This window comes from Canis lupus, chromosome 15, assembly GCF_003254725.2.
Source record: "Canis lupus dingo isolate Sandy chromosome 15, ASM325472v2, whole genome shotgun sequence".
Taxonomy (NCBI): Eukaryota; Metazoa; Chordata; class Mammalia; order Carnivora; family Canidae; genus Canis; species Canis lupus.
Genome location: NC_064257.1, coordinates 9429298 through 9452487, shown reverse-complemented (window position 1 = coordinate 9452487; position 23190 = coordinate 9429298). Strand labels below are relative to the sequence as shown.

Genomic DNA, 23190 nt, shown 5'->3' with positions numbered 1-23190 from the left:
ACCAACCTCTGATAGCTTCAAAATTTTCTTCTGCAGCTTCACCTCTCCCAGCCTTTATAAAACTGAAGAGAGTTAGGGGCCTTGTTCTGGATTAGCCTTTTTTAAAGGAAATAATGTTCTATCCAGACCACTCAACTTTCTCCATATCAACCTGTTTTGCTCTCTCATCCTCCTTATCATTTGTGTATTCACTGAAGTAGCACTTCTAATTGCATTCACAACTTGGCTAACTGGCTGAAGAGGTCTAGTTTTCAGTCTATCTCAGCTTTCAACATGCCTTCCTCACTAAGCTAAATTTTTTCCAGCTTTTGATTTAAAGTGAGACACACAGGGTTCTTCCTTTAACTTATACACTTAAAGGTAACTATAGAGTTATTAATTGGCCTAATTTCAGTATCGTTATATATCAGGGAACAGGTAAGCCCAAATGGAGGAAAGAGACAGGGGAATGGCCAGTCACTGGACTAATCAGAATATACACTAAATTTATCAACTAAGCTTGCCATCTTATGTGGCCGTACTTTTGGCATCCCAAAACAATTACAATAGTAATATCAAAGATAACTGATATAATAATATAATAATAACTGATACTAATCTAACATGTTACATTATAGTATAACAATATAGTAATAATGGAAAAAGTCTGAAATATTGTGAGAATTACCAAAATGGGGCACAGGGATACAAAGTGAGCAAATGCTGCTAGAAAGTGGTGCTGATAGACTTCCTTGACACATGGTTGCCACAAACCTTCAACTTGTAAAAAAAAGAATATGCAGTAGCTGTGATGTGCAATAAAGCAAAGCACAATAAGGTAAGGTATGCCTGTACTGAGAGAAGAGATTAACAATATACAAAAAGTTCTTTCACGTTAATGAGCAAAGAAACAAAACAAATGAAAATGAGTTTTAAAAAGATATACAAACATTTCAAGAAATACAAGACAGCCAATAAATGATGCTGAAACTCACTAGAAATCACGATAACTGAATTAAAATAATAACATATTTTTCATCCAGCAAATTAGCTAAATAAATAAAAATTAATGCTAACCAATACCGACAAGGGGAGAGAATATTCTCACAACCTCAACTGGTATAGTATTTTTATAGGGAAATATGACTATCCCTGTTTTTTTTTTAAATGTAAACTCTACATACCTTTAATTCAGTAATTTCGTTTCTAGGTATCTTATGGAAATATTCATATACATGTACAAAGATATGTCAAGTGTCCACTAAAGTAACATTTGATAAGAGAAAACCTGGAAATCACCCAAATGTCCACAGATAGATGAATGTGCAAATATCCTGTTGCTAAAACACAGCATACTCTATTGGCTTCAAGACCTTATTTTCTTATATAGAGAGAAAAACAGCCACACAGATTCCAGCCTTAAATTGCTATTTCTGGGCCTACATAGATAGTACTAAATCATTTTAGATCAAAAGAGGTATTTGGGGACTAACTTTGTAATTACATAACTTGTCATTACTTCCCCTTAAATATTTGTATGTATATAAGATGTTGCTGTTTCTCTAAGAAAGCTTCTCTTCCTCTAGCTTATTCAATTAGTTTTCTTTTATTTGGTTTCATTCTCCCATTGCTCCTGTATTGACATGGAAGACTAAAGTAGATTTTTCAAACCATGTCCAAGAATCCAGAGTATGCTATTATTCTCTCTAGAATTATCAACCTACTCATTTATTTGTTCCTTAACAAGCTAACCTTTTGTGAAGAAATCCACTTTCAGTCATTGAATTACTAGTTAAGAGTTCATATATGAACCTTAAATCCAAAAATACTTGAGACTACGTGGTGGGGATGGGAAAGGGGGTGACAAGCTACCTAGTTACAAGGGTAAGCCCTCCCAAATATCCTCTTTTAACCTAAAGAGATTTAGCGCTGTCTGTCTAGATCTGGAATTAACAATTTAAGTATAGAGTCTTAGTCATTAATTACTCTACAGCACATTGTAGCCTTAGTCATTAATTACTCTGGAATTGTAGACATCTTTGCAGTTTAAAACTGCAGGCCTGGCTCAAGAAATCAATAAAAAGTATTAAATATTGTTATGCCCCAAAAAGCTTTAAAAAAAAAAATCAAATCCCTGTTTAAGTGCTTTGTCTATAATTCTAGGCCAGCTGCAGCTCTGAAGCTGTAACAGCCCACAAATTAAAGCCGACATGACCTGAGTCAACTAAAGCCTTCTTGCTGAATTGGCATTAGTTTACGGCTAACCATACAACTGTTTTTAAAAAACAGGAAAATTAAAAACAAAAACCGCATGGTACAATATAGTTCCTGTAAATAACCAAGCTAATAAACCCCACATATACCTCTTTACTTGTTTTTTTTTTAATTTTTATTTATTTATGATAGTTACAGAGAGAGAGAGAGAGGCAGAGACATAGGCAGAGGGAGAAGCAGGCTCCATGCACCGGGAGCCTGATGTGGGATTCGATCCCGGGTCTCCAGGATCGCGCCCTGGGCCAAAGGCAGGCGCCAAACCGCTGCACCACCCAGGGATCCCACCTCTTTACTTGTTAAAACATAATACCACGCCACCCCATTTAAGACTCACCAGAAGCACATTTTGCTCCCCAAATGGCAGTCCCTCCCCATTTCTCAAGGTTCCTTGGCTACAGAACAGCTATTAGATTATAAGTATAACCGACCATTTTAATAATGGCCCCAATTATTGACCTGGCTAATCTTTCCACAAGAGTTAAGAGACTATTTCTCCTGACCCCTTGAATCTAGGTTAGTTTTGTCAATTTTGTCCTATACATTGTGGTGAAATTGATGTGAGCCCTGAGTCTGGGCCTCAAGATGTCTTGCAGCTTCTACCTTTATTCTCTTGGGATTCAGTTGTCATGTAAATACCAGCCAGAATGAATAAAGAGAGATTCTGTGCAGAGACAAGGCCCACTTTCTTGTCCTTACCAAGGCCCCAAACATGTGATTGAAGCCATTTTACTCTAGCTCCAGCCAACCCACCAAATGAATGTAGTCATACAAATGACCCCAGGCAAAAAGCTGCTCAGTTATCCCATAGAGTTTTAAGAAATAATAAATCATTATTGCTTTGAGTCACTTATATTGTGAGGTAGATTATTACACAGCAATACTAATATACTGGGAGAACTCAAATGGTTGAGCAATACCACTTCTGGATATATATCCAAGCAAATTTAAAGCAGGGATTCAAACAGGATTTGTAAATCAATGTTCACAGCAGCATTATTCACAATAGCTAAAAGCTGCAAACAACCCAACATCTACCAACAGATGAATGCATAAACAAAATGTGGTATATACATACAATGGAATATTATTCAGCTTTAAAAAGGAAATTCTGAGGGGTCCCTGGGTGGCGCAGTGGTTTGGCGCCTGCCTTTGGCCCAGGGCGCGATCCTGGAGACCCGGGATCGAATCCCACATCGGGCTCCTGGTGCATGGAGCCTGCTTCTCCCTCTGCCTATGTCTCTGCCTCTCTCTCTCTCTCTCTCTGTGACTATCATAAATAAATTAAAAAAAATTTTTTTAAATAAAAATAAAAATAAAAAGGAAATTCTGACACATGCTACAACATGGATAAATTTTGAAGATATGTTAAATGATGTAAGCTACATACAAAGGACAAGTAGTGTATGATTTCACTTATAGTTACCTAGAATAGTCATATTCACTGAAAGAAAGTAAAATGAGAGTGGCTAAAAACTGGAAGGGAAGAAGAAATAGGGAGTTATTGTTTAATGAGTTTGGAGTTCCAAATTGAGATGAAAAGTAGTTCTGGAGACAGCTGCTTAACAATGTGAACATACTTAATGCTACTGAACAGTACACTTAAAAATTATTAAAATGGTAAATTTTGTTGTGTATGGTTTACCACATTTTTTCAGATTATTTATTTATCTGAGAGCCAGAGAGCAAGCACAATTGGAGAGGGAGGGGCAAAAGGAGAGGGAGAAACCCTCTGCTGAGCAGGAAGCCCAATGTAGGGCTCAATCGCAGGGCTCAATCCCAGGATGTGGAGATTGTGACCTGAGCCGAAGGCAAATGCCTATCCAACTGAGACACCCAGGCATCCCGGTTTACCACATTTTTAAAAAGCACTTCTTGGGCACCTGAGGTGCTTATTATATTATATATAAATATAAATATATAACAGATTACTCAGACATAAAGAAAATGAAATCTTCCCGTTTGCAAAGTCATGGATTGAGCTAGAGAGTATTATTCATGCTAAGTGAAACAAGTCAGTCAGAGAAAGACAAATACCATACGTTTTCACTCATATGTAGAATTTAAGAAACAAAAGAGATGAAGATGAGGAGGGGGAGAGAGGCAAACCATGAAACAGACTTTAAACTCCAGAGAACAAACTGAGGGTTGCTGGAAGGGACATGGGCAGGGGAATGGGTCAAATGGGTGATGAGTAGTAAGGAGGACACTTGTGATGAGCACCAGGTGTTGTTAACTAAGTGATAAATCACTAAACTCTACACATGAAACTAGTATTGCACTGTATGTTAACTGGAATTTAAATAAAAACTTGAAACTACAAAAAAAAGGAATAAATGTTGGTGAGGATGTAGAAAAGATATAATTCTCTTACACTGCTAGTGGGAACGTAAAATGGTACAGCCACTTTGGAAAATAGTCTGAAAAATCCTCAAATGGTTAGTTTCCATGTGATTCAGCAAGTCTATCTCTATTTCTTATATACCCAAAATAAATAAAAATAAGTTCACACAAAAGCTTTTACATGTATGTTGATTGCACATTACTCATAATAGTCAAAACGTGTCCACCAAAGATTGAATATATAAATAAAATGTGGCACATTCATATAATGGAATATTACCCAGCATTAACAAAAATGAAGTACTGATACATTGTAGAACACAGATGAACCTTGAAACCATTATGCCAAATGAAAGCAGCCAATCACTAAAGATGAAAAATTATGATTCCATTTATATAAAATGTCCAGAAGAGGTAAATATAAGAAACAGAAACCAGATGAGTGTTTGCCTAGGGTTGTGGAGGTGGGGAACTGGGGAGACTGACAGGTAAGGAGTATGGGATTCCCTCTTTAGATATTAAAGATATTCTAAAATTATGGTTATGGATGCACAACTCTAAATATACTAAAAGCTACTGAGTTACATACACTTTATATAAGTGCATCATATGGTATGTGAATTGTACCTTAATAATACTGTTCTTAAAATAAGGCAATTACAAGCACCCCAATTTGCTCCCCAAATGGGTGGCTCAGTCTGAAGGGTCTGCCTTCAACTCATGTGGTGATCCTGGGGGTCCTGGGATCAAGCCCCACATCGGGCTCCCTGCTCAGCGGGGAGTCTGCTTTTCCCTCTGCCCTTCCCCTTGCTCATGCTCTCTTTCTCAAATAAATAAAAATCTTAAGAAAGGAAGGAAGGAAGCAACCAAACAAGGAAGGAAGGATAAATAGGACAACTCAAGAAAGAAAATGTAATTATAGTAGAGTACATGTCTTAGTATAAACAACATGTGGATACTGTAAATACTGGTTTATCAAAAAACTGGGATTTTAAGATTTATTTACTTATTTGAGAGAGAACACAAGCAGGGAGAGGGACAGAGGGAGAGGGACAAGTAGACTCCCCACTGAAGAGGGAGTATGACGCCAGCCTCAACCCCAGGACCCTGAGATCATGACCTTAGCCTAAGTCAGATGCTCAACAAACTGAGGCACCCAGGTGCCCCTAGATATATATTAAAATAGAGAAAGGGAAGTGGGAAGAGTTAGATATAAAATTTCATTATCAGAAAAGACCTGGCTAATGAAAAAGAAATTAGTTGATTTTTAGCCACATAATCAACTAGATTAAGATTTGTGTCAAATACAATGGAAAGAGTAAGAAATCATTATTTTTTTAGTCTACATAAATGAAGATTTTTTGACAAACCCTCCATATAAATAAAATATGAACTTTTAAGGCCATGATATAATGAAATAAATCAATGAAATGAAACTTAATAAAGATCCCTGAAAAAATATCTACACATATAAGAAAACTTAACCTATGACAGAGTTAGCATTATAGGAAAAAAGATATACCAGGAATTAGGAAACTATAGCTTACACCCTTTAAATATTTTTTGCCTTTTTTAAACACTTGAAAAAAATTCAGTGAAAGAATACTTCATGATACACAAAGTGCTCTAAAATTCAAATTTCAGGGCAGCCCGGGTGGCTCAGCAGTTTAGCGCTGCCTTCAGCCCAAGGCGTGATCCTGGAGACCTGGGATTGAGTCCCATGTCAGGCTCCCTGCATAGAGCCTGCTTCTCCCTCTGCCTGTCTCTCTCTCTCCTCTCTGTGTTTCTCATGAATAAATAAAATCTTTAAACAAAAAATTCAAATTTCAGTCTCCATAAATAAAGTTTTATTGGAACACGAATGAGCTGCACTCATTCATTTACATATTTTCTATGGCTGCATTCTCATTACAATAGCACAGCTGAGTAGTTGTGACAGACTCATGTGGCATTTTCACTGCTGTGCACTGCTGTTCCAGGCCCTAAAAATCGCAGCAATGCACTTATAACTCACCAGCATTTTAAGTGCTACATGTATCATTATAGTGCAACTTTTTTTTTAAGTAGCAGTACATATTCATTGTGTCCTAATAAGGAAAGGAAAAGTGGAATTCAAATGTCACACTGTTAGTGGGGATTTTGTTATCAAATAATAGCAAAGGATTATGTTTATTATGTAATATTATAGCTGTGCCAAAAGAATAAAATATTCCCAAGACTTAACAATCATCACAATATTTGCAACTTACAGGAAAGTAACAAACAGAAAAATTAGAAAATTTAAAGTGAAATGCTTTATTACAGAATTTCTTCACATAAATTAAAAATGAAAGAAACTGCAAACAAAAAAAGTTTCTTTTTTTTTCCAAAATAAGTTTCTAGGTGGCTCCACTTTGTCAGCCAAGCAAGAGAAGCTATTCACCCATGATAAGTTAGATTGCGTTTATTTGTAGCAGCTGAAGAAATTTATCCAGAGAAAATAAACCTAAGACCATGAGCCTTTCCATGAAAACTACAGCTCAAGATTTGAGAACGTTAGTAACAGTACTGACAGGCAGTTAAAAACAAGGCAAATGGTTTTGACTCCTAATGTGCCAAGAGATGTTACCAACATCTGTTATTTGAGTAGTCAGTGCCAAGTTTGAAGTGACTGAGCAATTAGACTCCATGAATATTCTGCATGGAAGAACTATAGACAGGAATATTTCTTTTTTTTTTAAGATTTTTATTTATTTATTCATGAAAGGCACAGAGAGAGAGAGAGAGAGAGGCAGAGACACAGGCAGAGGGAGAACCAGGCGCCATTCAGGCAGACCGATGTGGGATTTGATCTGGGGAATCCAGGATCACGACCTGAGCCGAGGAGACGCTGAACCACTGAGCCACCCTGCATCCCAAGACAGGAATATTTTCAAAGGGGTCAAGAAAACATGAATGCACTACAACTAAAAATGGAATCTAATATATATTATCACTAATGTTGGTAAAAATTTATATGGAGCAGAAAAAAAGGTTTAGTTGGACAAATTTACCTTCCATGAAGTGTTTCAAAGCCTACGATTTTTCATGGTCTTATTCATTAACAGTACTTCACAAAAAATATTTGAATCTATCATGCATTAGTGAGGTAGTAGTGTCATTTACTCTTTTAGTAGTGTCATTTACAATCAATCGTCAGTTCTGTCAATTTTTTTTCTCAGAAATAGAAGCTGAATGTCTTGAATTACCTTACTATGGCTTAACAATGGAAACATTTTATTGTAATTTTTGAACTTGAGGCCAAGCCTGGAATTTTTCTGAAAAAGAACAGCCTTTGGGGGATCCCTGGGTGGCTCAGCAGTTTAGTGCCTGCCTTTGGCACAGAGCATGATCCTGGAGTCCCGGGATAGAGTCCCACATCGGGTTCCCTGCATGGAGCCTGCTTCTCCTTCTGTGTCTCTGCCTCTCTCTCTAATAAATAAATAAATAAATAAACAAACAGACAAACAAACTTAAAAAAAAAAAGAACAGCCTTGGGGCCCTTGGGTGGCTACTGACTGAGTGTCTGCCTTTAGCTCAAGTTGTGATCCCCGAGTTCTGGGATCGAGTCATCAGGCTCCCTGCAGGGAGCTTGCTTCTCCCTCTGCCTCTCCCTGTGTCTCTCATGAATAAATAAAACCTTTTGATAGAAAACTAAAAAAAAACCATCCCTCAACAACTACTGTAAAACACCAAATGGTTCTGGAAATTAACTTGTTCTGAAAGTTCCATAGTGCTTCTTGTTTTTTAAAAGATTTTATTTAGATTCTATTTTATTTAGATCTTTCTTCATGAGAGACACAGAGAGGAAGAGACATATAGGCAGAGGGAGAAGCAGGCTCGTAGTTGGGAGCCCGATGCGGGACTCAATCCCTGGACCTGGGGATCAGCCCTAAGCCGAAGGCAGGCAGATGCTCAACTGCTGAGCCCATCCCTCCATAGTGTTTCTTAATGAATTCAACCCAAAATTACAAAATAACATTTATGCAAAACACCATACGATTTTCTTCCTTGTTATAGAAGTACCTAGTAATGTCTTTAATTTTGCCTCGACTGACCAAGCCTAAAATATTTATTACATAGCCCTTTACAAAAAACATCTAATGACTTCTGGGATAGTCATAAGGTATGCTTGGACAATTGGTTGTACATATTTTTATAAAACACTAATAAAATTAGATCCATACCCAAATATAAAAAAACTGTAAAACTTCAAGAAAATAAATCAGATGAAAAAAAACAAACCATAAATATAAAGATGAAAAAAATCTAATTAAATTTTGAGACTTTATAAACAAAGGGTGAAAATAAGCTATATAGACTTAGAAAATATATTTGTAACTCATATCAACAAAGGATTCAAAATATATAAATAATTCTTACAAGTCCATTTTAAAAGGAAAAGAAGGGGGCACCTGGGTGGCTTAGTGGTTGAGCGTCTGCCTTCAGCTCAGGTCATGACCTCGGGGTCCTGGGATCGAGTCCCACGTCAGGCTCCCCACAAGAAGCCTGCTTCTTCCTCTGCCTATGTCTCTGCCTCTCTTTGCGTGCCTCTCATGAATAAGTAAATAAAAATCCTAAAAAAAAAATAAAGAGGAAAAGAATACTCCCCTCAGAAGTTCATAAAAGGAATTCATAAAAGGAGAAGGGCACTTCATAAAAGGAGAAATTCAAATGGCCAGGAAACATGAAGCAATGCTTGATCTTATTAGTAATAAGAGAAAATGCAAACAAAAGGACTTTTTAGAAGAGAAAAATAGGGGCACCTGAGTGGCTCAGTTGGTTAAGCATCCAACTCTTTTTATTTATTTTTTTTAAGATTGTATTTATTCCTGAGAGACCGGGGGGGGGGGGCGGGGTGCAGAGAGACTGGCAGAGGAAGAAGCAGGCTCCATGCCGGGAGCCTGACGTGGGACCCAATCCCAGGTCTCCAGGATCACGCCCTAGGCTGAAGGTGGCGCTAAACCACTGAGCCACCAGGGCTGCCCAGCATCCATCCAACTCTTGATTTCTGCTCAGGTCATGATCCCAGGCTCATGAGACTGAGTGAGCCCTGTGTTGGGCTCCAAGCAGGGAATGGAGCCTAATTAAGAGTTTCTCTCTCCCTTACCTGCTTCCCCTCCACTCAATGATCAAGCAATTCCGTGCCTGCTCACTCTAAAAAAAAATAAAAGAGAAAAATATTTCCTACAGATCAAGATTCTCAATAATTTTTAAAAAATCTAACAGCATCGGGATCCCTGGGTGGCGCAGCGGTTTAGCACCTGCCTTTGGCCCACGGCGCGATCCTGGAGACCCGGGATTGAATCCCACGTCGGGCTCCCGGTGTATGGAGCCTGCTTCTCCCTCTGCCTATGTCTCTGCCTCTCTCTCTCTCTCTCTGTGTGTGTGACTATCAGAAACAAATAAAAGTTAAAAAAAAATCTAACAGTATCAAGAGTTGGTAGAAAGGTATAGAAGGAGGAATCCTAATGCTCTATTGGCATAAATGTAAAAATAGTACAACCAATTAGAAGAGTACTTTGGCAACATCTAGTTAAAAATAAGTTGTTTCACTCATAGGTATATAGATAAATTCTCAAATATGTGACCAAGGTGTCAAGTATAAAACGTTCACTGAACACTGGGAACAAGTTAAATGTTAAAATAAAAAGAAAATAAATTTAAAAAAACAAACAGAAAATTGGGTATAATCTAAATGACCAGTAATAGGAAAACAGATAAATTATGATGTATTCATACAAGATATAACTAAACAGCATTTAACACAGTATTATACTTATTAGCATCAACAAATCTCAAAAGCAATGTTAAACAACAAAAAAGGTTCTGAGACATCTGACAATTTCTACTTATATGTCTCAAAACAATAATATACACTGTTTATAGATAAGTGTATATTAAATTAAAAGTGTAAAAATATACATAGGAATGGTATATATATCTAATTTAGATACTGATTAATAGTGGGAAAAGAGGGTAGGGAATGAAATGTGAGGAGCAGTTTATAAAGAGCTTCAACTCCCTTGGTACTGTTTTAGTTCTTTAAAAAATTTTTTTGCTCTGAAACAAAAGTGAGAAATAAAATGATAAAAAAAAAAGACTGAAAAACATCTTTTTTTTTTTAAGGTTTTATTTATTCATGAGAGATGGAGGGAGAGAGAGAGAGAGAGAGAGAGAGAGAGAGAGAGGAAGAAGCAGGCTACTCACAGGGAGCCTGATGTGGGACTCGATCCCAGATCCTGAGATCATAATCCGAGCCAAAGGCAGGCACCCAACCACTGAGCCACCCAGGTGTCCCTGAAAAACAGATTTTTATCTAACAATCAGGCCAGAGGAGAAAAGGATGAACGAGTAAGAGATGAAAGCAAGACTATGAGACAGGCACTAATCTAGGCACTGCTGATACAGTGAACAAAAGAAGCTCCTTGTTCTCACAAACCAGTAAATATATAGTATATCAAATGGCAGTAAGTGCTATTTTCATAGAAAACATAAAATAAGAAAGAGTATAAAGATTGGGGAACTTGAGTAAAATTGTTACTTTATATAGAGTGCTATTTAAAGCCGATGAAGCTGGATAACACAAGGAGCAAAACGGGGGGAATAAGGTCTGAGGACTGAAGCCTCAGCCCTCCAAAATTCAGAGGTCAAAGAGATAAGGAGGAATCTTTGAATGAGGCAGTAAGAGAACTAGAACAATATTGATTGAACTGGCAGCCATTTGAAAAAAGCATTTCAAGAAGGAAAGAATGATTAACCATGTCATATGACACTGAAAGGCCAAGTAAGGTAAAAACTTGAGAAGTGACAAACTAAAAAGGATATTGGTGATCCTGAAAACAGCTATTTTGATATAGCAATAATGGCAAAAGACCATTCTGAGTTCAAGAAATAATGGGAGTGTCAACTATACATCAATTAAAAAAATTTTAATGATGCTGTGGAACATACAAATGGCAATGAAAGGTATAAATCATTTACTAAATGAAAAAAATTACAGATTAAAATGGACATTATCTCAAAAAAAAAAAAAAAGATAATAGGAGTACCTGAACTGCAAATTTCAAGTACAATTCTTTTTTTTTAAAGATTTATTTATTTATTTATGAGAGAGAGAGAGAATGTGCATGTGCATACATGAGTGGGGGGGGGGGAGGCAAAGGGAGAGAATCTTCAAGCAGACACCCCACTAAGCGTGAAGTTTCACTCAGAGCAGAGCTCGATCCCACAACCCATGAGATCAAGACCTGAGCTGAAACCAAGAGTCAGAGGCTCAACTAACAGAGCCACCCAGGTGCTCCAAGAATAGACAATTCTTATAACAAGCTCTGCTATAAATAAAAAGAAATTTGAGTAGCTGGAACGGCGTAACTCAGAGGGGATATGGAGTAAAGAAATGTCTTTTTCCTGATTACAGGAACAATTACAACATATTTGTATACTTATGGACATGATTAGTAAAGGGGGAATATGATGATGCAGAAGGGGGAATACTGCTAGAATAATTGATGGACAGCATCAATAAGGAGAGGATGGGAGCTAGTGCACAAATGGAGAGAGTTCTTAGAGGTACAGACATGATTTATTAATAACAGGAGAAAAGGTATGCAAAGACTCAAAAAGACAAAACCCCTCCCTACAAAAATTTCAGAATAAGGGGAAAGATAAATGAAACATATATAAAACAGCTTGAAAAAAATTGCTACAGTGGTATGTATATAAAGTTGTAAATAACTCACTGGTGAGAGGGAAAGACTGAAATAAGAGTCAGAAGGAATTCACAAGAGGCACCTGGCTGGCTCAGTCAGTACAGCATGCAACTCTGGATCACAAAGATTACATACATACATAAAAGGATTCAAAAGGAGGTAATGCTTCAACTCACAAGGCAAACGGGACCAGAGGGTACAGCATGTGCCAAAAAAAAGAGTACAAAAAAATACAAAAAAAGAAAGAAAGAAAAAAGAAAGAGTACAAAACAGCACAACAGAAGATAAAGCTAGAAAGAAACCAAAAATGGAGGAGCTTAGAGTTTGTTATGGTAAGAAGTTATGGTTAGAAGGAAACAAATGAGAGAACACAATCCATATTTATACTAATCAGGGCTCAGTACCTGCTCAAAATGTGTTTTCACAGAACAGCTTTTTAGGCTATCATGAAATAAGAGCACTACCTAATAGGGTTACTACAAAGATTAAATGAGATAATCTACATAAACTCCTTGGAACAGGACTTCGTACATAGTAAGCATTCAACAAATGCCAATTCTCATTATTAGAAGAAGCAAGATTACTGTTGGTGGTAGTAATAAAAATATAAAATCTCTCTGAACATCTCTCCAAAGGGCCAAGTTAACTTTTCAAACTACAATCTACTTTCTACCCTTCTGGAAATAGTTAAATTCTGGTCCAACCATATAATTGAACCCTTCCAGCCTCCTGCCCCCAATACTAGAAAGGATCTATAATAGGAGTCTATAATCTACTCAGTTTCTCTAAGTTAGATTGACTTCATTCTGGGAAACAGTATGAATATGAGGCCTAGGTCAGAGTGGAAGGCCCAAATAAACCAATATTCTTGTCTGTCAGATCTCCTAATTAGAGAATATCCTTGAAATAGACCAGGTCACCAGAGGTTACCCTACATACCTACCAAATTCACTATGACTGGGTTCACTCCCAAAGGATTCTGCAGGGAATAAACAGGCTTCCTAGGTAAAGAAAATTGATGATCTAACTAATAAAATGGTAATAATTAAATTATGATATATCTACACAATGGACCACTAGGTAGACAAAGTATATTGAAAAATAATAAGTAAATGTTCATGACCATTTTTTAAATATATATCAAAACAATATGGTACTAGCACAAAACAGGTACACAGATCAATGGAATAGAATTGAGAGCACAGAAATAAACCAATACATGGTTATATGGCCAATAACCTATGACAAAGAAGGCAAAAATATACAATGAGGAAAAGACGGTCTCTTCAATAAACAGTGGTGGGGAAAACTGGACAACTACATGCGAAAGAATGGAATGGAATGGAACCAGTCTTACACCATACACACACACACACACAAAAAAAAAAACCTCAAAATAATTAAAGACCTAAATGTAAGACCTAACTAAACCGTTAAAGTCCTAAAAGAAAACACAAGCAGTAATCTCTTGGACATCAACCTCAGCAACATTTTCCTGGCTATGTTTACCCAGGTAAGGATAACAAGACCAAAAATAAATAGGGACTGTATCAAGCTAAAAGCTTTTGCAGTGAATGAAGCCACCAACAAAACAAAAAGGCAACCTCCTGAATGGGAGAAGGTATTTACAAATGATATATCCATTAAAGATTAATATCCAGAATAAAGAACTCCTCCTACAACTCAATACCGAAATATAATCTGATTAAAAATGGGCAGAAGACCTGAATAAACACATTTCCAAAGAAATCATACAGATGGCCAACAGAAACATGAAAAGATGCTTACTAATCACAAATCAAAACCACAATGGGAAATCACCTCACACCAGTCAGAATAGCTAAAGACAAGTAATAACAAGGCAAGGATGTAAAGAAAAAGGAACCATTATGCACTATTAGTGAGTGTGTAAATTGGTAAATCACTATGGAAAACTGTATAGAGATTCATCAAACTAAAAACGCAAGTACCATAGGATCCAATAATTCCACTTCCAAGAAAAACAAAAATACTAATTCAAAAAGATCTACACACCCCTATATTTACTGCATTATTTACAGTAGCCAAGATATGGAAGCAACCTAAGTACCCAATGACAGATGAATGGATAAAGATGTGGTATGCATGCATAATTAATGTTACTCAAGTCATGAGAAAGAATGAAATCTTGCCAATTGTGAAAACATGGATGGACCTATAGGACATTATACTAAGTGAAATAAGACAAGAGAAAGACAATACCATACGATTTCACTTACATATAGAATCTGAACAACAAAACAACCAAGAAAAACAGACTCACTCATAAAGAACAACTAGTGATCACCAGAGGGGAGATGGTGAAGGGATAGATGAAATAGGTGAAGGAAATTAAGAGGTACAAACTTCCAGTTATAAAACAGGGAAGTCACAGGGAAGAAAAATACAGCATAGGGAATATAGTTAATAATATTGTAGTAATTTTGTGTGGTGACAATAACTATACTTATGGTTAGCATATGACAACACATATAACTGTCAAATCACTAAGTTGTATATCTGAAACTTATGTCAACTATACTTCAATTAAAAAATATATACACAAATTGGGGGATCCCTGGGTGGCACAGCGGTTTGGTGCCTGCCTTTGGCCCAGGGCGCGATCCTGGAGAGCCGGGATCGAGTCCCACGTCGGGCTCCCGGTGCATGGAGCCTGCTTCTCCCTCTGCCTGTGTCTCTGCCTCTCTCTCTCTCTCTGTGACTATCATAAATAAATAAAAATTAAAAATATATATATATACACAAATTATAAATGCATAGGGATAAAGGCTATTAAATGTAGTTACAAGTAGTTAATGCTGGATGGAATGATTATAGGGATTTTTAATTTTTTTAATTTTCTTTTTTTTAATCTCAATTTCCTACAATGATATTTATTGACTGATCTTTTTTTGGTTATTAAAAAGATAGTAAAACAAGACAAATTCCTTCCACCTTACTATCATTCCTAACCCACTTCTGTACATATCTAAACACAAAAAATTATATTTTAGGTAAACATATAACAGGAGGTGTTATTTTTTCCTTTTAAAAATTGAATTATACAACATATTTTGGTTTGTAACGAGTATTTTCATACAACAATAAATCACAGGACACCTTTCCATTTCAATATATAAAACCATCTCTTTTTTTATGGCCACATATTATTTTCATTATATAACCATATAACAATTTAATCTTTAGCCAACTAATGGACAATAAAATTGTTGCTGGTTTTTGCTACTACAAACAGTGCTGCAAGTATCATTTAATAATTGGGACTATAGGGGATCCCTGGGTGGCACAGCGGTTTGGCACCTGCCTTAGGCCCAGGGCGCAATCCTGGAGACCCGGGATCGAATCCCACATCGGGCTCCCGGTGCATGAAGCCTGCTTCTCCCTCTGCCTATGTCTCTGCCTCTCTCTCTCTCTCTATCATAAAATAAAAAAATAAAAATTATTAAAAATTAATATTAAAAATATTATACATATTATTACTACTTGTATAATTTATATTTTTTCTTCTATAACTACCAATTCATCTTATTTTCCCTGAAAATCAAGTAATTATTTTTTAAACAGGCCAGGATACAAATTTAATCTAAAAAAATTCTAGCAGAATATCCCCAAGAGTTCCTAGCATATGAGCACTCAAGCGTTTATACATTCTACAAATATTATTTAAGAATCTACTATGCTTAACACTGAGTGAACATGAGGACATGGTCTCTATACCCATGGATTTTTAGCCTAGCTAAAATGAGTTAGTAAGGGGAAAAAAAAAAAAGTAAAAAGAGGACTACATCAATAAGAGAAAAACTAGTATCACGTATCAGTACACACCATTCGACACACAATTATAATTTCCTCTTAAGTCTTGTCACATCCTATGATCTAAACTATCTTTGATCTTTTTTTTAATTTTTTAAATTCATTTGAGACAGATATATATAAAGAATGAGCATGAACATGAGCAGGAACGGAGCCAAAGGGAGAAGCAGACTCCCCACTGAGCCAGGTGCCCAACACGGGGCTCAATCCTAAGACCCTGAGATGATGACCTGAGCTGAAGGCAGACACTTAACCAAGTGAGCTACCCACACCTTAAAACACTGGTTTAACTTATGTCATTTTCATGATCAAGAACCCACTTCTCTTGGTATTTCCCAAATATGCTTCACCCCTTCTCTATATTAGCTATTTCAACCTTCACCACTAAAGGCTTCCTCTGTTTCCCACTGCTTCTCCAACAACTTCTTAAAGAACCACTTATGTCCCAGGGTGTGATCCTGGGTCCCAGGATCGAGTCCCACGTCAGGCTCCCTGCATGGAGCCTGCTTCTCCCTCTGCCTGTGTCTCTGACTCTGTCTCTCATGAATAAATAAAATATTAAAAAAAAAAAAAAAAAAGAACCACTTACGTAAACCTCAATGCCTACTTTAAGGGCAAAAAAAAAAAAGTCTATAAAGCAAGAATGCTTTCAACACCTAACTGCCTGCATCCATACTCTTCATTACCCCTTCCTCCATTTTTTATAAAGATATTTTCTCTCCTTTTCTCTAAAACCAATCCCTTCATGAATAATGTCTAGTCCTGTCACCTCACAACCATCTAAGGATTTTGTGTTCCCTCTATTATTATCACTGTATCTTCAACCTCTCCTTCTCTACCAGTTTATTTCCCTCAGGCAATAAACATGCTCTTCTCTGCTGTCTTGAAAAAAAAATCCCTTGACCCCATATAATACTTCATCCTAAAACTTCCTCATCGTCTCCCCTTTAAAACCAAACTTCTTGGGATCCCTGGGTGGCTCAGCGGTTTAGCGCCTGCCTTCGGTCCAGGGCCTGATCCTGGAGGCCCGGGATCGAGTCCCACGTCAGGCTCCTGCATGGAGCCTGCTTCTCCCTCTGCCTGTCTCTCTGCCTCCCTCTGTGTGTCTCTCATGAATAAATAAAATCTTTAAAAACAAAACAAAACAACAACAACAAAAAAACTTCTTTAGAAATGTCTATCTCACTATCTAAAATTTCTCACTTCATAACTCACTACAATCTAGTTTCCTTCCATTCCTTTGAAACTGCTTTCACTGGAGCCAAATAATTTCTTGGTCTCCATGAGACTGTTCTCAGTTCTTATATTACCTGACTTCTCAGAATAATCAAATAATGATCACTCTTTGCTTAAAGCATTTTCCTCCACTGGCTCCTCATTTTAAAAAGGGAGGGGAGAGAGGGGACACTATCTAGTTTTTCTCCTGCTTCCTTTTCCATTCCAATGATTTACGGGCTGCTCTTCTGTGTCCTTAAAGATCTTCAGCCTTACAGAGATAAGTTAATGTGCTCAAGGTCACATAAGTAATGATGGAAAACTAGATACAAAAAGGACTAAAAATGCCATACTTACACATCCTAGCACCTATTACATTTAATGCATTTGTCCTCCAGTATCTGCTCCCTAACTCTACCAGGAGTCTAGATGAACTAGATTCTTGAGAGCTTTTTAATGCTAAATCTTATTTCCAAAAGGAACATTTTAGTTAAGACTGTTCCTATTCTTATCAGCCCATCAACTCACATTGAAGAAATCAGTCTAAGGAATGGTAACAAAAATACATTTATTAAAGTCATATTAGTATTCAAAAGATTAATGTATTTTAACCTTAGAAGCTCTCACTTTGTTAACTGAGCTTGAATCTCACAAGGTAAGATCAAATTTGTCTCCACTTTACAAGACTAAGAAGGTACAATTGAAATTAAGTTTTAAATTCAGGTATCAGACCAAGAGGTTGGATTGTCCCAAGTTCCTAGAATTTATACAGATATGAATAAGTACACGATCTCTCTGGTAGCTCTCAGAATCTATAATCTTACCAATAAGGTGTATATATACCACACTGCAAGTACTGCCTATACCAAAAAAAGCATTACTATTCCAGGGGTTCCAGCTGAAAAGGTCAAGAAATAAATCCATGTTCTTCCCATCCAATACAAAATAAAATGTTCTCTGATGTTCTGATATCTGAGATTTGCCTAGAGCTTCTGTTCAGAAGTGTGTCACCCCACTCCTAACTTTGGGAAGCCAGCAGATGTTCACTTAAATTGTGAACATCCCTCTGTTCCTCTGCAAATAATAGTAAACAATATAACATTCAGAAATAACCTGTACCTTTTTCAGCACACATCCATTATTTTCTATAGCATATTGAGAATTTAATTACAATAACTGTCTTCTCACTTCTAATAGTCTGAACAAATTTAAGTTAAAAAGCTTGCAAGCCTTTTCATATTGTTCTCCCCTTCCCCACAGAAAAACACAGGTCTTTTTACAAACTGGTTAAACAAGAAAAGTGTTTACGCTTTTAAGAATTTATTTATTTATTTTTTAAAGATTTTATTTATTTATTCATGATAGACACAGAGAGAGAAAGAGAGGCAGAGACACAGGCAGAGGGAGAAGCAGGCTCAAGCCGGGAGCCCGACGTGGGACTCGATCCCAGGACTCCAGGATCAGGCCCTGGGCCAAAGGCAGGCGCTAAACCACCAAGCCACCCAGGGATCCCCTAAGAATTTATTTTTAAACAACCTCTACACCCAGCGTGGGACTCAAACTCACAACCCCAAGATCAAGAGTTGCATGCTTGGGACACCTGGGTGGCTCAGCAGCTGAGCATCGGCCTTTGGCTCAGGGCATGATGGAGTCCTACGTTGGGCTTCCTGCATGGAGCCTGCTTCTCCCTCTGTCTGGGTCTCTGCCTCTCTCTGTGTGTCTCTCATGAAAAAATAAATGAAAGCTTTAAAAAAAAAAAAAAAGTCGCATTTTCCACAGACTGAACCAGCCAGGTGCCCCAGTGTTTTATACTTGTCAATCCAAATTTGCAGAGTGCTCTTTGTTATTAAAATAATTTACTATTTAGACTGCACTAAATAATTCTGTCCATCTAGAATTTCCTTCCCCTTTACACCAATAAAGATGTGAACAGCAGTTTCCAACCTGAAGCTCCTTAATTCTTATTAGAGATGTTTAAAGGATTCCAGCATAAAAGTTAATTCTTGCAGATGAGAAGGAAATCAACACTTACCACCTACACAGATCCCTAAAAAAAAAAAAAAAAAAAAAAAGATATCCTACAGGTAGGTTTAACATTTCAAAAAAGCTGAATACAAATTACACGTATACATATGTAAAATTCCACAAGCTATTACTTAATAAATAGTAAATCTTTCCAGGCATTATTTCACCATAATATTCCTTTAATCAGGTCTGCCTCTGGTGCTTATTCATACATTCAAAAGACATATAGTTATAATATGATGGATACATACTGTAACAGGCCCTGTACAAAACCCTACTGAAATACAGTGAAACGAGGGATTGGTTCTACATATAAAAACTTCAAGAGAGGGCAGCCCGGGTGGCTCACCGGTTTAGTGCCGCCCTCGGCCCAGAGTGTGATCCCGCAGACCCAGGATCCCGTCCCGTGTCAGGCTCCCTGCATGGAGCCTGCTTCTCCCTCTGCCTGTGTCTCTGCCTCTCTCTCTCTCTCTCTCTCTCTCTCATGAATAAATAAATAAAATCTTAAAAAAAAAAAAAGGATTTAAGATAGCACAATGCCTGGTGCACAGTAATATGTAAGCATTTGTGATATAAACTTGCCAAAATGAGATCATTAAATGAAATATCTAAAGCAGTACAGTATTTGACACATAGTGTATATTCTATAAAGATTAGTTGTTAATATGTAATTTCATACAGGCAGTAAAAGCTAAAGCTGTTACTTAACATTTAATCTGAAAAGTAAGCACTTTCTATCAAGGTTTCAATTTGTTCATTTACATATTACTAAAGCAACCACTCTCATCTTTAATGAGAAAAAGAGAAAATTTAGCCCATCCACAAAGATTTCTTGACCCTGCAGCTCGCAAAAAAACAGCACAAGGAGTTGTGTACTGTTAATCCTAGACTGGGAGTGAAAGGAGAAATTACGCCAGTCTTAAACTCGGGGCTAAATCACTTCTTTCCAGACCTCGGTTTCAGTCATCTGTCAAATGGGAGAAATGGGGAGTGGAAAAGATTATCTCCAAGGTTCTTTCCAGCTCTAACACTGTAGAGGCTTATAAGAAATTGGGATCTAGAATCCTTCACCTTCCAACCCCATAGGAGTAAGAACATTATAAAAATCATCAAATGGTACACTGGATTTGGTGTCAAATGGACAGGGTTTTCATTATCAGCTGTTACTTAGCTGTGTAATTCTAAGCAAGAAGCCAACGCTCTGGATCTTAATTTCCTCAAGCTGGAGAATGAAGTTTTTGGACAATACGATCTCTCTTTACAAAACATCACAGTCACAACATTGTATGAAATAAGCTACCTCTGAAAGAAATATTCAGATGGTACTAAGCCAACAGCTATTAGAGATGTTTGGAGGATCCCAGCACAAAAGTAGACAGTTTCAGGATTCGAAGAAACCTCACAAAGTCTTCTATGACTCACCCAACCGAGCGCCAAGTCCTCTCTAACAAGACCTTGGAAGAGATCCCCAAACACTCTAGTAAATGAGGAACAACCCAGGGAAACCAGCCCCTTCATTTTAGGCCAGCTATGATGCCCGCCTTCTTTTACTTAAGCCGCACCATCCTCTAACTTCCACCGCATTAGTTTTACCCCCCTATCAACCAAAGGCACCTGCTTATTTCTGGATAGTGATAATTTGCCCCTTAAACATCCTCCCCAGGATTAAACTCCCTCACGTAACGCCAGGGCTCCCGCACCACCCAGACCGCTGCCTCCAGAGAACCCTCCACTCTTGCTGTAGCGAACGTCAAAATGACTCGAGCAGCCCTTCCCCATCTAACACGCTGACTCCTCCCAGGGCCCGAGCCTCCCGGCCTGCCCAGCTGACACCACACGGAAGCCCCCAGGGCCCTGTCCGCCCCCGCCCGAGGAAGCGCTCGTGGTGAAGAGAGCCCCTGTCGCTCCTTCAGGAGACAGACAAGAAGTGACGGCGTCAGCAACCGAGGGGCCCGCGCCCGGCTCGCCTCCCCGGTCCACGCCTCACCGGTACTGCTTGGGGTCGCTAGGAGACTTGACGATTTCGGGGTCTCCGGCGTTATTAACAGACCCCCTCCGTCCCTCCTCCTCAGATTCATCAGCTCCCAGACGGGCAACCCGGCCGCTCTCGCCCAAATCCTGCCCATTGGGCTGCAGGTCGGGACAGCTGCAGGTCGACTTCGCCTTGTTCCTTCCAGGCATGGTCGGAGGGAGCAGGGGTCTGGCAGCAGCCGAGTCTTCGCACGGACCCCGCGCCCGGATTCTCCACAGCGCTGTGAGCTCCCGCCCGGCCTCACACCACAACTTCCCCCCGGTGGCACAGACTGCAGCAACCGCGACTCTCCTCAGCATTCACCACCAAGCCGGAGCGATGGGCATCCCGCTCGCCGGGGACCTCCTCCTCCTCCTCCTCCAGCCGCTCCTCCACCTCCGCGTTCCAGGGGCGGCAGCGGCCGGCGCTGGCGCTGGTGCTGCCGCAGCCGCAGGGGAGGACAGGCCTGAACCCCTCCCCCTATCCGGTCTGCCTCACGGCAGCTTCCCTCATTCCCCGCCCGCCCGGCCGCCGATGACGCTGCCGACTCTGGCCAATCAGAAGGCAAGAAAGGAGGTCACGCGCACGCAAACCACCAATGGAAACAGGGAATAAAAGGAACCAAAGAGACCGGGCCGGATTCTCCGAGCACCGAGAAACCCAGGGTGGGCGGGGCAAGGAAGAAGAGGCGGAGAGAGTGGCGCGGAGGACGACGGGAAGAAAAGCGCTGGCGCCGCGTTTATGACGTAACGCGCGGGGTGTCGCTATGAGGCGGCTACAGGGTAATGCTCCGCGCTTCTGAGCAAAATATTACCCGGCGGAGAATTGAGAAGCGAGTGGAGAAAATGAGTTCCCAAGACATTTTTTCAAGACTTTTTTTCCCCAGTTATACATTTTTTTGTGTTCCGTCCTTCACACCCAGGGCTTAGCCTCCGGCCGTGACTCAGCACGTAGAAGCGGGACGCCGGAAGTGTTTTTCGCCGCCGGATGGAAGCTGCGAGGCAGCCAAGCTGCGCTGGGCGCCCGCGATCCTCCTGCTGACCGCGCGGCGACCTTGGCCGGCGCCGGAGCCCGAGGAGGCGGGGCGAGCGGCGCGACGCTAGTTCCGCCCCGCGGAACCGGGCTCCGTCCGGGCGCCGGCCCGCGCGGCCTCTAGCTGCGCCGGCTCTCTGTCAGGTGGCCGCCTGCGTCTGGGTGCTTCCTTCATGTACTTTTTTCCAGAGGTTTTTTTCTGCCTGTAATGTTACTAGGATGGCCGTCACTCAGACTGTTCTTGAAACCGACATGTTAGCAAGATCCGATGTGCCGACACCATGAAGCCAAAGATCCCCACACATAAAGGGAAGAAGTACTTATAAATGAAGGGAGAAGGATCAAGCAGAAAGCGGTATTGATGACTGTTAAAGGTACTTAAATTTTTCTGGGCCTCCTGAGCTCCAGATTCAGGGAATGCAGTCATGAACAAAAACAATAACAACAACAAAAAATTTGTCTTTATGGGGCTGGCATTTTTACTTGTTTTTTTTGTTTTGTTTTGTTTTGTTTTACTTTTTTAGGTAAACTACCCGCAATGTGGGGCTCCAACTCAGGCTGAGCTGCAGGGTGGCATGTGTACCAGCGAAGCCAGCCCGGCGCCCTGGGGCTTGGGTTTTGACGGTGTAAACGGACAATAAAATCAATGATCTGTTGGAACAACAGTGAGTGCTGTGACGACAAATAATGCAGGATAAGCGAATAAGGAGTTGGGACGTGTAAGTGCAGTGA

The 23190-nt window shown here is 39.2% G+C and overlaps 1 protein-coding gene and 1 long non-coding RNA gene across 8 annotated transcripts in view; one reads left to right on the top strand and one right to left on the bottom strand.

Moving 5' to 3' along the window:
- The window catches only part of NRDC (nardilysin convertase), a 90614-nt gene extending 68648 nt beyond the window's left edge, over positions 1 to 21966 (bottom strand). For 3 of the 4 annotated variants that reach the window (XM_025420084.3, XM_049094291.1, XM_049094292.1), the window contains exon 1: positions 21403 to 21966. In XM_025420084.3, coding sequence (XP_025275869.1) covers positions 21403 to 21746 — 344 coding nt within the window. In that variant the 5' untranslated portion in view covers positions 21747 to 21966. Of the gene's footprint in view, positions 1 to 20715; positions 20853 to 21402 lie in introns of those variants that run through there. The other variant, XM_049094290.1, reaches the window with a different exon arrangement.
- A 12-nt stretch (positions 21967 to 21978) lies between these two features.
- Positions 21979 to 23190, top strand: part of LOC112642477 (uncharacterized) — a 61090-nt gene continuing 59878 nt past the window's right edge. For 3 of the 4 annotated variants that reach the window (XR_007402359.1, XR_003125273.3, XR_007402360.1), the window contains exons 1-2: positions 21979 to 22832; positions 22983 to 23177. This is a non-coding gene — a long non-coding RNA (uncharacterized LOC112642477). The remainder of the gene's footprint in view (positions 22833 to 22982; positions 23178 to 23190) is intronic. The other variant, XR_003125274.3, reaches the window with a different exon arrangement.